The sequence below is a fragment of the Sinocyclocheilus anshuiensis genome, unplaced genomic scaffold, assembly GCF_001515605.1.
Source record: "Sinocyclocheilus anshuiensis isolate Anshui unplaced genomic scaffold, SAMN03320099.WGS_v1.1 scaffold250, whole genome shotgun sequence".
Lineage (NCBI taxonomy): Eukaryota > Metazoa > Chordata > Actinopteri > Cypriniformes > Cyprinidae > Sinocyclocheilus > Sinocyclocheilus anshuiensis.
Window position 1 is genome coordinate 499,657 of NW_015547652.1, and position 15,626 is coordinate 515,282.

A 15,626-nucleotide genomic window follows, 5' to 3' on the forward strand; every position below is an offset into this window, starting at 1 on the left:
TTGCGACTTTTTATCTTAAAAGATAAGATAAAAACTTTTTACATCTTGCAATTTCATTTTTTGTAACTTTTGACTCAGAATAAAAAAAAAGGTAATTGTGACTTAATCTCACGATTTTAGATCTTACAATTCTAAAAATCCAAATTATGAGATAAAAATCTGCATTTACTTAATTTGTTTATTCTGTGGCGAAAAAGATTGCGAGATGTAAACTGAATTTTGAGAAAAAAGTCGCAATAACCTCTTTTTTTTAATCGTGGCAATTGTAACAAAAACAATTGTAAGATAAAAACCCATAATTTCTGAGAAAAACAAGTAATTGCGAGTTTTTCCGACATGTCTTTATCCTGTGTCAGAAACAAGCTTCCATAGGTTTGCAGTGACATGAAGGTGAGTAAACAGTGATGGATTTCATGTTTGTCTAAACTAGTCCTTTATCATCATTTGGTAGAGAAGCAAACTCGCGTCACTTTTCACAGACCTGAAGGAAACGCACAAACACTCCACTCGTCTTGTAGTGCTCATGTCATCAGTTAAAGGCAAACGATTCCCGATAAAAGCAGAAAATCTCTACCCTAGCATTTAAAAACACACACGCACACCCAGATAGTTCAAGTAATCACAGACAAATTCAAATAAACCAGAAGAGTTTAAATAAAAAACTTCAACCTGCAGGAAACTCGGGTTACGATCTGTTTGCAACCTCGGTCACCAGTCACACAATGATAAAAAACACTAGTATCCGCTTCAAACTATTACATATAAAATAGATTTCAAATCTAATACACAAACCACCACCTGTGCAGGTAGAGAAGGTGAGGATGAGTGAGCGATACTGACGTCAGATGAAGGTGTTTATGTACGTAACGTAGCCGCTCGTCCCGTCCTGAAGCGAAATCCTAATGCATTTGGCATTACAGGCAAAACAAGTAAAAAAAAAAAAAAAAGGCAAAAAATAAATAAACATTACAACAGATTTCAGACAAATATAGACTTCCAAATCATTGTACTTTTGAGTACAGCTTGTCAAAAACTGCAACACATTCAAACTATTATAAGACTTCTGCGCATTATCACTTTGACTAAGTTCAACGAATATTCAGTAACGGCTCTAAATCTAAAATTTTGCCTCCATGTTTGTTGGTACATCACAATGTTGAGATGATTTCACAGAACAGGCGAGTTTTACTGGATCGACTGCAAAGCCTCAGGAGAAACTGCAGGTTTATGCGTAAAATAACAGCTTAAATATTTAACGCAGCACTGAATTGAGACGTACGTCCTGATGGTGAACGGCTTTGGAGTGTTTAGAGTTGACGCTTGAATCTCAAGAACATCATCCAGGACGTATTTCACCACAAAATCACAGAATTATAAAGAAGGTGAAGCCTGTTTCTAGACCTAATAGTTTAACATTCTGACTTTTTATAAACAATGCCACAACGCAAAAAACAGGCTTTATTTTCTTGATTTTGGGGCGAAATGAGTCGGACGATGGTGGATTTATATTTGGACACAAACGTGTTGAAATTTAGTACGGCAAGTTATTTTTATGTTATGTTATGTACAATTTGAATTAATTGTCTGCCAGACAAGAGAAGCATTAAATGTGAGTCTTTTAATTCAATGCATTTAATTTCACGTGTATCCCATCGAGATTTTGTGAGAAACCTGAATAATTTGACGCATTTGGTGAGTTCAAAACATCGACGGGGTCGTTTTCCCTCTATGGGAATCCGCGTTTCTCAAGACTGTTTGTAGCAAAAGGCACGTCGTTAAAAAGGAGCGAACGCAAGACGGGAAAACCAGAGAGAACTAAAACTGCAGAAGTGTGGGAAGCACCCAACTTCCTGTGAGGCTGAACGGAGGAGGTCTGGAGGTTCCTCCGTGTTTGTTGACCTCCCCTCCAGCACCCAGGCCTGCCCGGATCATCAGAGCGAGTTCAGGCCTCACCGTGCATCAGTTTGCGGAAGCAGTTTTGGTCAAAGGTCGAAGGTCATACGAAGACTTTGGCGAGGGCGTCGGCTCCCGCGCTGCCGATGTAGCACTTGGTGGGGTGGAACGCCACGTCGTTGATGGACTCGTCGAACTTCTTCCTGTGAGCCGTGAACTCCTGGATGCACGTCTTGCTCTCCATGTTCCACAGACGCACCGAGCAGTCGTGACCTGAGACACAATCAACATCAGCTTAGTATTACTGAATAGACATTACAAGAAAAAGTAGCTTTAGAAAGAAATATTTTGATTAAACAACACATAAATGGGCATTAGGGATATACATCAGGACATTTCTGGAATTTATTGCAATAATGCCATCAATGACGATAATTCAGGGAATCCTGTTTCTTTAGAGAAAAGTGTTTTTTTTCCTATTTTTACCCAAGATAGGGTGTTGTGAGCATTACTGAGTACACACGTCATGTAATGACTGTTTAATTCATACTGGAAGCCAGAGGGCGCTCTTGCGCAGAAACTCCACATGCATCGCAGAAGTAATAGCACTGACAATGCTCCAGGAAATCCCTAATATGGACAAAGGCATCCAGTTATCGCTGAATAAAACGCACATCGGAGATTTTAACTGATGAAACTTGAAGACAATAAACATACGATTGCACAAAATATATGGTTTATCTGTGTTCTTCATGCAATCATGGGTATTTTTTATAAGGAAAGTATATTTATAATGCAATGCTAATTGACATAGCCTTTATCACTGTATATAACACTTATCATTCTGTAATATGAAACCACGTCTGGTCACAAAAAGAAGTTATTTCAAACACTTGACTATGTTATTAAGTTAATTTGGAGAAAAAGCATGTCAATAAATGATATCTTTGTTGGACAACAGGTTTGTAAACAGGCTCATACACATGCAAAACCTACATTTATTCAAGGCTCAGACCGATTTTTTGTGCACTGTACAGCCCTAAACAAACCAGTTCCAGATTGTAGAAGGAGCTCTTCGTTTAGCGATAAACTCCTGCTCAATTTCACGTACGCCTTCCGCCAAGTCGCTCCGCACTGTCGCACACAGAAATATGTCAACAACTAGGCTTTATCGTTATTATTGCGGGAAGACTAATTCTTATCCTGGGGGAAAATTTTTACCGGTATATCGCAAACGATAAGATATCGGCCATCCCTAATGGGCATTAATGGTTTTTTAATGAATATTGAAATATGAACTGCTTGTATGTGGCGTCAAGTCACTGTGATAATGAGTGAGTCATTGAGCGACTCATTCAACTGATTTGTTCAGACGGCTGATTCATTCAGAAATGACTGCATTTATGAATGAGTCACTGAATCACTCACTCGCTCGATTCATTCAAATGCCTGATTTATTCAGAAACAAAGCAAGTTACCGTCTTGATGAATGAGTCACTGAATCATTGACTCACTCAATTCGTTCAAAAAGCTGATCCATAAGCCAGTGACTTTATGTGTCTTTTATGTATGAGTCATTGAATCACCACCTCACCCAATCCATTCAAAAACGTAGATTCGTTCAGAAACTAAGCAAGTGACTGCAGTTATGAATGAGTCACTGAAACATTGACTCACTCAATTTGTTAAAATGGCTGATTTATTCAGAACCGAAGCCAGAGACTGTCTGTGTCATTGAATCACTGAATAACCCAATTCGTTCAAAAACGTAGATTCGTTCAGAAACTAAGTGACTGCAGTTATAAATGAGTCACTGAATCACTGACTCGATTTGTTCAAAAACATAGATTCATACAGAACCGAAGCCAGTGACTGTCTTTGTGAATGAGTCACTGAATCATTGACTCACTCGATTCATTCAAAAACTTAGATTTGTTCAGAAACAAAGGAAGTCACTGCATTTATGAATGAGTCACTGAATCATTGACTCACTCGACTGATTCAAAAACATGGGGTGGCTATGTTAAATGCATTAATCATTTTAACACATGATTTTGTTTCATAATTAATCACATCAAATTAACACAATAAATGAACACAGCCCTACTTATTATAATAAAAATACAGAAAATGCAAGAAAAGCACCAGGTTTTCCATCAAGTTGTGACGTCAAACCATGAACATACATGCACGCATCATAAACTGAACAATCTAGGTCTTATATGCAAAGCAAAATCAGAGTAACAGGCCAAACTGATGTCTTTGGAGTTTTCTTTGACCCGTTTATGACCTTTACCTGATAAAAGAACACCAATACAAGTGTTTGCATGACTTGACATGTTCTCGAGTACTTACTACCAGACATCAGATAGAGACCGTTGGGATCCACCGCAAGACTGGTGACAGCATCCAGATGAGCAACCATAGAGTGAATCAACTTGCCTGAGAAGAAACAGCAACATATATGAATATATACATAAAAAATAACATAAAAATCAAAATAATCAAAATAACAGTAACAATAGCTTTCCAAGAATAAGAATAAGAATATATATATATATATATATATATATATATATAATATATGTATATGATTTCTAAAAAAAGAAATGTTGTAAGCAGGGTTTAAAAAAAATTAAATCGTTCACTCAGAGCAGAATCGGTATTTTAACGTTTCTGCTAATGCGTTCCTCTGTATTATTGCCGTTCTGAAACCGGTTTTTCTTTACTCAAAAAAAAAAAAAAAAAAAAAAAAAAAGAAAAAATCTGTTAATGCTTTAAAGACATTAAAGTATTTTTTCAAGATATTTAAAAATGTTTGCTAAATGGTTAAGAAAAAACAGCAACATTACAGACTAACTAAAGTTGAAAAAGTGAAAAAGCATAATAGGACCCCTTTAACATAGATTCACATACATTTTTTTTTATTTAAAACAGTAATAATATTTCACTGTTTTTACTGTATTTGGTGAGCAGAGGAGACTTCTTTCAAAAACAAAATCCAAACTTTTGAACAGTAGCGTTTGTGTGTGTGTGTATATATATATATATAAATTTACATATATATAAAAATACTAATAATAATCAACATAATCATAACAAAAACAACATCAATAATCAAAATAATAAGAATAATAAAGTAAAGCTGTTAATCTGAGTTGAATCGGTCACCTGTGTTGTTGTCGTAGAATCGGATGTGTCGGTCCTCCTGTGCTGTGATGGTGATGGGCAGCGTCGGGTGACTGAGGACTTTATTAATCTGACACGGCGCATCTGAACATCAAACACATCAACGTCAGAGAGCATCATGGGACTTTTCCATTCACTCATGACTAAACTATTATGATTCCATTAATTGAGATTTCTAGAAAGGTCTTCTTTACGTCAAGCACCAATAAACTAAAAGAGATGATGTTAAAGGAACACTCCACTATTTTTGAAAATAGGCTCATTTTCCAACTCCCCTAGAGTTAAACAGTTGAGTTTTACCGTTTTCGAATCCATTCGGCTCAACATCAATAATCAAAATAATAAGAATAATAAAGTAAAGCTGTTAATCTGAGTTGAATCGGTCACCTGTGTTGTTGTCGTAGAATCGGATGTGTCGGTCCTCCTGTGCTGTGATGGTGATGGGCAGCGTCGGGTGACTGAGGACTTTATTAATCTGACACGGCGCATCTGAACATCAAACACATCAACGTCAGAGAGCATCATGGGACTTTACCATTCATTGATGATTAGACTATTATGATTCCATTTATTGAGTTTTCTGGATAGGTTTTTTATGTCAAGTATCAATAAACTAAAAGGGATGATGACACTGTGTGACAAGACAAGTTTCCAGAGTCAAGAAACGTTTCTGTTTTCACCGAATCCTGTGGCTAAAATCTCAGAAAGTGGCTGTGAAGTACCGGGTATTCCGGTGGCTTGCGACTCGAGCTCCAGCACCAGCTGTCGGGTCTCCATGTTGAAGATGCCCATCCTGCCGTTAGTGAAGGCTGTGACCATGTGAGCCGGATCACTGCACACCAGATCCACCGACGACGGGACGCCCAGCTCTGAACCGCACAGAAAACAACTCATTCATGAGTCTGTGCTTGCACAAAATTCACTGCTGAGATTATCTTAACATAATCACCAATCAAAGACAAAAAAAAAAAACACAATTCATAAACTAAACTAAACTTTTTTTTAAAACTGATGTGCAGTAAATTGTTCTTTATTTTTTAAAGACTATTAATTTGGGGTTTGTTTCAATGCTGAAATTCATCATGAATGACAGTAAGAAAAACAACAACAAAAAATATCATTAATTAATTCATAAAATAAATATTATTTTATGATGAATTACAATATATATATATATATATATAGTAAAATATTTGTAGCTAATAAAATATTAATAACTATCAAAGAAAGTGTAGGTGTTTGTCAAAAAAAAAAAAAGTAAAAAATTATTAGACTATTAATTTGGGGTTTGTTTCAATGCTGAAATTCATCATGAATGACAGTAAGAAAAACAACAACAAAAAATATCATTAATTAATTCATAAAATAAATATTATTTTATGATGAATTACAATATATATATATATATATATAGTAAAATATTTGTAGCTAATAAAATATTAATAACTATCAAAGTAAGTGTAGGTGTTTGTCAAAAAAAAAAAAAGTAAAACATTATTAATGTTTAAATTAATTATAAAATATTTAAATAATTAAGTGAATTGTTTGCAGTTGTACTTTTGAAAAAATTTCTTTATTTTATTTTGGGGTCTATTTTAATGCTAAAATAAAATAAAATAAAAAAATATTATTAAATAAAAGATTTTTTCTTTGTGAACTGATGTGTGGTAAATTATACTTTAATTTTTCAAGATTGTCATTTTGGGGTCCATTTTAGTGTTGATATCATCTAGCCATCATCATTAATTTAGGATCAAAAAGGATCATTTATTCATAAAAATTAAATAAAAAAACAAAATACATTTTGTATCATCTAAGTCATGAATGACAGTAAAAAACTAATAAAACAAACAAAAACAGACATTCATTAATAAAATGAAATAAAATATATTTTGAAATAAAATATATTTTGATGTGTGGTAAATCATTCATGAATTCTTTAAGACAAAAAAATAAAAAATAAAAAAATTAGCGCGTTAACGCATGCGATTAATTTTTCAAAATTTTTACAAATATTTAATGCAGGGGCGGAGCTTGGGTGCTGCTTCTGTCTTAGAAGACAGAAAATACAGCAAATAATTCATACTGACTACTCTTACAGAGCTTGAATTTATATATCACCATCCACTATCATTGTATGGAAAACACCGGCTTAGACAGTCTACATAACATCTCCTTTTGCATAAAAGTATATACTTTTTAATCTGGCTAGAGGGATCTACTCGTGTAATTTGTTGTTTTACCTCTTCTCAAAAGTTTGCTCAAATGATTGGTGATGATTATTTCCATAATAATTAAATTAACCTGACAGCATATCCACAGTGGTGCCAATAAATCTGTTATTTTTACTGTTCTTGTTTTGTGATGTATCCAAAAGGACTTTTCATTTGTAAAACCAGAATTATAAAACACAGTGTTGCAGATGGTTGCCAAGTGTAGCTTTTTTGGTCCTTAAAGTGTTTTTATTGCATGACAGGGTTTTATTAAAACACTGTTAAAACCCTTTGAAGACCAAGTAAAGAACAACTTCCAACAGATTTCCATTACTTTTTAATTAGTGCTGTCAAAATTAGTGCGTTAATGCAGGCAATTAATCTTTTCATTTTAACGCGTTAAAGATATTTAACGCAATAGCGGAGCTAGTGTTGGCCACCCCACTCACAACTGCTGCTTCTGTCTCTTTTTTTTCTTGACAAGAATTGCGTTTATTTAGACGTGCAGCATGTCTTTACAAGCACATCAAACTGGAGACTTTTCAGACGCGTGATCCAACTTCGATCCAAACGAGCGCGGAAACGGTAACGAGGTGACGAGGAGCTTCAGCAGAACAACAGTGAACTGCGATCAGATGAGATGTTGTCAGGCATATGTCAGTAAAAACCAGTTTTCCTGTCAGCTGTTATACTGTGCTCGTAGCACAAGCTCTTCTCACATTAAAGCGTGAATGAAACTACGAGCATTCAGTGTCAGATCCGCATCACGTTCAGCTCTTAAAGTAATAGCAGCCCAATAACCTAATAACCAGCTGCTGAGATTCTGTTCATCAAATATCAAAAGAAAAAAGAGGAAATCAATAACTGTTGTAGCTTTAAGGATTTATCTATATTTAATTTAGAATTTAGTGTTTGATAACTTTATTCAATTTCTGTATATTTCCAACTCGCTGAAGGGCACAGGTAACTAAATATGACATTTATTATAATGGGTTTATGTGAAGATTGTTTTAAGTTAAATTAAGTTATTTTTTTAAGTCTAATAAATGTTAAAATTGATAGCTCTCATTTATACTTTAATGTAGAAGGGCTATAGTCAATGGTTATATATAAGGGTGAAAAAATCTGATAAAAAAGATGCAAACAAATTTGTTGTTTGTACATTAATTTGAAAGAAGAAGCCTTAGCTGTTATAAATTCACTGTAAACCACGGCTTCACGGGGCTTATTGCTTTTATAAAACGGTTATTCCATATACGTAGTAAGATTTCACAAAATAAAACAGAGCAAATAAAGTGTAATGATATTAATAAAAATAGTATTCTTCCACCAAACAATGTAGCTCCTCAGAAACAGTTGTGGTTGCTACAAAGTGGTTGCCGAGCAACACACAAACGTAAACAAAGGTGTGTGTTACTTTGTAGAGTAATTTACAACAGCTTCGAACGTGGCTCAGCCAATCAGAATCAAGCACCGGAACTCTCCGTTTTATAATAGTTGTTTTGGGGTGTGTGTTTAGTACCTTTGTTCTCGTTGAAGACAGCGATGGCGGGCGTGGTATCCGCTGCGCTCCACAGCCTCACCGTCCCGTCGGCGGAGCACGACAGCAGTCTGTGATGAGCTGAGCTGTAGACCAAACCCCAGACTGCATCTGTGTGTCCCGACAGCGCCCCCCGCAGCACCGACGGCTCTACAACAGACACACATTTTATTATTTTATTTGGACCCACAAGACAAGCAACAAAAACCGAATCCAAATACCTTGGAAAGTAATTTTGCAAGATGACAGATACACATGGCAAGCATACATTCACAAGTACTTATATTTATAACATTTAACACTCAAGGATAAACAAAACATCTTCGTTTCCATATTTGCAACAGCAACCTCAATGACAAATACAGAGTTCAAAGCCTTGTTTACAATTACAATGTCAGGAGTGTTTGGAATGGTTTTGAAATAGTCACTTTTATATGTGAGCCTGGAGCACAAAAGCAGTGTTAAGTCGCTGGGGTATATTTGTAGCAATAGCCAACAATACACTGTATGGGTCAAAATTATCAATTTTTCCTTTATGCCAAAAATCATTAGGATATTAAGTAAAGATCATGTTCTATGAAGATATTTTGTAAATTTCCTACCGTAAATATATCAAAACTTAATTTTTGATTAGTAATATTCATTGCTAAGTACTTAATTTGAACAACTTTAAAGATGATTTTCTCAATATTTAGATTTTTTTGCACCCTCAGATTCCAGATTTTCAAATAGTTGTATCTCAGCCAAATATTGTCCTATCCTAACAAACCATACATCAATGGAAAGCTCATTTATTCAGCTTTCAGATGTTGCATACACCTCAATAAAAAAAAAAAAAGACCCTTATGACTGGTTTTGTGGTCCAGGGTCACAGATGTGTTACACACTCACTCACAGACACACACTGACGTCTGCAGGGGAACAGGGACGTACCGTATGAATCGTACGGATCGATGTTGGGGTTCGGTGTGTTCCAGCACTGAATGGTCCCATCCAAACCGCCGCTGAAACACTGATCACCGCTGGAGCTCATCACCACACACAGAACCGGACCCCTGACACCAGACCAGACCAGAACAACATCAGACACAGACCGCATTAGGACGGTTGGGTATCGTTTGAATTTTATCGATTCCGATTCTTATCGATTCCTAGTTTTGATTCCAAAAAAACAAAAAATCTCAAGCAGGACAATTAAAAAAATGAAGTCAAACATTCATTCTGTGTCTTTTTGCGAAGCATTCTGTTGCAGCTGAATAACACGAGCATCAGCAGCCTACAGAACACTTACAAGAGGAACTTTTGCCTATGCTTTTAACAAAAATACCACAGCAAAAACAACAAGACTAATATTAATTTCAAATATTAAAGTGTTAAAGACAAGTAAACAGTCAGTAATAAAACAGGAACAAACATATCAATTAGCAATAGCATAAATAAATACAACTGAACCAAATTTCAGGTACAGAAACTAATTAAAAGTTTAAAAACACTGCATAGTTTTCTTGTTATAAAATATAGATTAATAAATTAAAGTTATTAAAGAGATTCAGTCATGTTGCTTTTGTTCTCTAATTAACATTAATGACAGGCAGAGTGTTTATTAGGCTGCTGTCTCTTTAACACCGAACACACGCAGATCTAAAAATACTGTACTCGTGCTTTTTCTGTCTCATCTGTTTACCTTCACTTAAGACAAAAAACAGCTGTGTTTATGATGATATACTGATGTAGTTTTCTGCACACTGGTCGATAAATATGAAAGTGTGAGCATTCACACGTACCTGTGAGCCCTGAACGTGTAGATGGGCTCCACATCCAGAGCGGCGCACCTGAAACAACAACAACCGGTTACACTGACCGACCCGAGCCAAGCACAGGGTTATTATCCTTAACTACAACTAGAACTATTACAACATTTCTGAAATAAAATTACTAACTTAATGCTGAAACTGAAATAAAAACTAATTAAACATGAATAGTATTGTATAAATAGTACTATAAAAAAAAAAAAATGAAAAAAGCTGAAATAAAAAAAACAATTTAAATGTAAATAGTAGTGCTGTCAAACGATTAATCGCGATTAATCGCATCAAAAATAAAGTTTTTGTTTACATAATATATGTATGTGTGCTGTGTATATTTATTATGTATATATAAATACACACGCATGTATATATTTCAGAAAAATAGGTTATGTTTATTTATTAAATATATTGATTTATAATATAAATAATATGAATATAGATATTTTTTAATATAGAAATATTTTCAAAATATATACTGTATTGTATGTGTGTAATTATATATACATAATAAATATACACAGTACACACACATATATTATGTAAATAAAAGCTTTTATTTTATATGCGATTAATCGCGATTAATCGTTTGACAGCACTAGTAAATAGTTATATTAAACCTAAATGGTAATATAAAAAAAAAAAAAAAAAAAAACCTAAAAAAAAAAATTAAAAAACTAATAAAACACTAAATGAATACTGAAATAAAAATAAATTAACTAATAAAAAACTGATATAAATATTAAAGGGATAGTTCACCTTTAGTTAGTCCCCATTGACTTGCATAGTGTTTTTTTCCCCATACTATGGAAGTCAATGGAGACCAGCAACTGAAGGTGAACTATCCCTCTAATGTTTAACTTTAATTTATTTTTAAAAAACGAATAAACTGACAAAAGCACAAAACATTAAACTGAAAACATTAATTCAAATATTAATAAAAACCCTATATAATTAACAGTTTAATGAGACTCTCACTTCTTGGTCGGGGTGGTTTTCTGCAGGTTCCACATTTTGAGCGTGTGATCTTCAGACGCGGTGATCAGAACCGGCTCGATGGGGTGAAACGCAAGACCGCGGATCGAATCGAAGTGGTTTCTGAGTGTGAACTTGGGGTTCCACGTCTTCCGCAGGGCGTCTTTATTATTAGTGATCTGAGAAAAGCAGGAAACACATTCACAAATACAGTACATTTCCACTTAAAATTAATACCAGCTGTCATTTTAATATCTATTCATTGACTCATTATTCAATCAGACTATTCGTGTATTAACTTTAAAAACATGCCATTTTTGACATAGTATCAAATACAATATATATATATATATATATATATATATATATATATAAATCAGCATACTACAGCTGCAACAAACAATTCACTTAATTAAAATATTAATAATGTTTTGCTTAAATAGTTTTGGCCGAGCGCCACGGTTATTATAGTTAACTAAAATTAAAGCTAAAAGCACAAAACTTACTTGAAAATAAAATAAACATGAACTAAAATAAAATAAAGTATCATCTAACCGCTTTCATTATGATTATAAACACGATCAATCTGATAAAAGTGTTACATTTTTAACAAAGTAACAATCATCCCATGAACCCATTTTAATAAATGTTTCATTTTTTAAATGTTTAACTTCAAATGTTTTATATTTATGAGAAATATAATAAAAACAAAATAGCTAGAGAACTAAAATGAAGAATATAAAAATAAAAACTGATTCAAAATATTAATAAAAACTATAATAGTATCTCAATAATGAGATCAAAAATAATGTTATTTAATGTTATATAAAAAATTTATTTTAGTGTAATTTTTTGTAATTTTGTTGATAGTTTTTAAAAAATATAATTAGATTTTATATAATATATTTTAAAGTATTTTATATGATATAGTTTTAGTTATTTAAGTAATTCAACAAAAATAAGAAGTCTTGCCTTTGCAACAAGCTGAAATAAGTTTACTTTTTTATTTAAACTTTAACTAAATTTATGTATTTATTTAAACTTTAAAATTCAAATGAAAGTGTAAATTGTAAAAATAAAAACTAATATGCATCATGATATTTACATACATTATAATATAATATACAATACATATTATAATATTAATAAAAACTATAATAGTATCTTTTACTTTTTCTTAATATTTTGAAACAGATTTTATTTTTATATTCTGTTTTCATTGTAATTTTAGTAACATTTTTAGTATATTTTTTTTACAATTTTTATTCGTTTTTAGTTGTTTTTTTATTATTATGTCTATATATTTTTTTTGTTTTAGTTATTTTAGTACTTCAACTTTAAACAAAATGAGAAATGTTGCTTTGGCAACTAGCTGAAATTAAATAACTTTAGATTTTTTGTTAAATATTGTATTTTATTTCAGTTAAAGTGCATTTAGTTTCCAGTATGGAGAATGTTTTTATCGTGTCTGGACTCACGTCGTAGGACAGATTCTCGGCCTCGTTGGCCACAGTGAGTCCGGCCAGTTCTCCGAGACCCAGCTCGCTCTCCAGCGTCTCGTCTGTTCCCATGATGAAGGACTTTCCCGAGGACGGGGGGAACGTCAGGGCTTCGACTGCAGAAACACACACACACACACACACACACACACACACAACACATCAGCATCTGCAGAGGCTGAACTGGACCATGAGTATGGACGGTTGGGTATTGTTTGAATTTTATTGATTCCTAGTTTCCATTCCAATAAGTTAAAAAATCTAATATATAAAAAAAATTATTCTGTGTCTTTTTGCGAAGCATTCTGTTGCAGCCGAATAACACGAGCATCAGCAGCCTACAGAACACTTACAAGAGGAACTTTTGCCTATGCTTTTAACAAAAATACCACAGCAAAAACAACAAGACTAATATTAATTTCAAATATTAAAGTGTTAAACAAGTAAACAGTCAGTAATAAAACAGGAACAAACATATCAATTAGCAATAGCATAAATAAATACAACTGAACCAAATTTCAGGTACAGAAACTAATTAAAAGTTTAAAAACGCTGCATAGTTTTCTTGTTATAAAATATAGATTAATAAATTAAAGTTATTAAAGAGATTCAGTCATGTTTCTTTTGTTCTCTAATTAACATTAATGACAGGCAGAGTGTTTATTAGGCTGCTGTCTCTTTAACACCGAACACACGCAGATCTAAAAATACTGTACTCGTGCTTTTTCTGTCTCATCTGAATGTCTTACGTTCACTTAAGACAAAAAACAGCTGTGTTTATGATGATATACTGAGTTTTCTGCACACTGGTCGATAAATATGAAAGAAGTCAGCTCCGGCTAGGAACAATCTTTCCTGCAGTGAAATGCACAGAACGGTTCGAGAACGGACACAAACCACACCGAGACCGCTGTTCTGTGTTATACAGTTCTTTCTGTTCCTGCACTGAAATCGTTTTAAATCACATTAAAATGCAAATGCAGGAAAAGTTAAGCAGAATCGAAATGCACGCGTCTCATCGAATACCCGGCTCTTGGAAATTTTCCCTTTTTCTCGCTTTCCTTGCAAAGTTTCTAATAGTCAGTATATTGTATGTGTGGAGTTTTAGAAGATATTAAGCAGACAGTCTACTAATACTCTAATGACTGCTAGTTGACATATAGTTGCAAATTTACTTACTGTTAGTAGAACGACTAAAGTGGGCTATCAAAATAAAGTGTTACCCAAAATACTAGGGCTGTGTATCACCAGCAAAGTCACGATACGATACGCATCACGATACAGGACTGCACTGAATTTCACTTCAGCAGAATTTAGAAAAACACCTGTTTATTAAACACTGCATACTATAGGGCCATTTCTAACTATTGGCAGAGCAGGCAGCTGACCTCTGCATTATGAAGGGCCTCCATAACTGTACCACAGTACAATATAGGTTATGGCATATGTTTCATGTTTACATTGTGCACTCCCCACCAGGTACAATATTCTGATTGTTTGCATCCTTTTTTTTAAGCCCATAAATAATAATGTACTCGTTCTAATAAATTTATATTGTAATGTACTCATTCTAATATATATAAAAAAATCACTTACATTGCTGGTAGGTTATCATTGCACAAATTAACACACTCTCTACGATTTAAAAAAAAATTAGAAGAGTTCTAAACTAACGTGCTGTCTTCACTGTATCTAACGCACACACTCTCAAGGCTGATTTATACTCGACGCGTCCGCAAGTTCGCTTAGGTGCGCGCGGCAGGACTTTCTGCGCAGCTCCGCTTCCGAAGATGCACGAGTTCAAAGCGACTCTAGCCGAACATGCACGTCTGTGCCAGCATTTATGTGAAACAGAACAGAAGCGGTTTGATGTTAAGTTCAGTCACACACACAGACCACGTTGTGACCGCACTCAGACATTCAGGAGCAAACTCTTTAGCGCTGCCCCGCAGTTTTATCAACTAAATAGCTTAATCGCTCAAGAGCTACATTATCTTTTTCAACAAGGAGCTGGTAACATTGTTTCTAAAGGAATTAAAGCCACAGCTTCACTGTTAATAGAGAAACACGGCAAAACGGTGGTAATTCATACATAAACAGCCTCTCTCTTTCTCTCTCTCTCTCATAAATGAACACTCGATGTTGATATTGAAGTGGAGATCGCTAAACTGCAAGCTAAAACTAAAACCGGTGTTTTCAGAAAGCAAGCGTGTTTATCCACAGTGGAGAGAGAGCGCGTACACAGGGTTGCCAGGTTGACAAAGATAAGTAACACACTTAGCAGATATTTCCGTATTGCGCAAGTGTGAAGCTCTGTTTTGGCGATTACGTCTCTTTATATCAGGCAACCCAGATGTGTTCCTCTGCGGCCAGATTAAACCTTGTTGTAGCCTATATATGCTCTATTCATTATTTTTTAGAAACTACTCAATTTTAAACGTTGTAAAATTAAGCGTGGTCCACTGCTGCACACGTGCCACAATATCGATACAGGGCCAGCTGTATCGATACT

General features: G+C 34.1%; 1 protein-coding gene across 3 annotated transcripts in view; it reads right to left on the minus strand.

The window, feature by feature from the left end:
- Window positions 1-274: 274 nt before the first annotated feature.
- The window catches only part of LOC107702041 (striatin-like), a 74,949-nt gene continuing 59,597 nt past the window's right edge, over window positions 275-15,626 (minus strand). For 2 of the 3 annotated variants that reach the window (XM_016504226.1, XM_016504224.1), the window contains 9 exons: window positions 13,094-13,230; window positions 11,619-11,794; window positions 10,620-10,667; window positions 9,769-9,890; window positions 8,818-8,985; window positions 5,805-5,951; window positions 5,470-5,571; window positions 4,249-4,335; window positions 275-2,166 (listed from right to left, as the gene is read on the minus strand). In XM_016504226.1, coding sequence (XP_016359712.1) covers window positions 1,997-2,166; window positions 4,249-4,335; window positions 5,470-5,571; window positions 5,805-5,951; window positions 8,818-8,985; window positions 9,769-9,890; window positions 10,620-10,667; window positions 11,619-11,794; window positions 13,094-13,230 — 1,157 coding nt within the window. In that variant the 3' untranslated portion in view covers window positions 275-1,996. The remainder of the gene's footprint in view (window positions 2,167-4,248; window positions 4,336-5,469; window positions 5,572-5,804; window positions 5,952-8,817; window positions 8,986-9,768; window positions 9,891-10,619; window positions 10,668-11,618; window positions 11,795-13,093; window positions 13,231-15,626) is intronic. The other variant, XM_016504225.1, reaches the window with a different exon arrangement.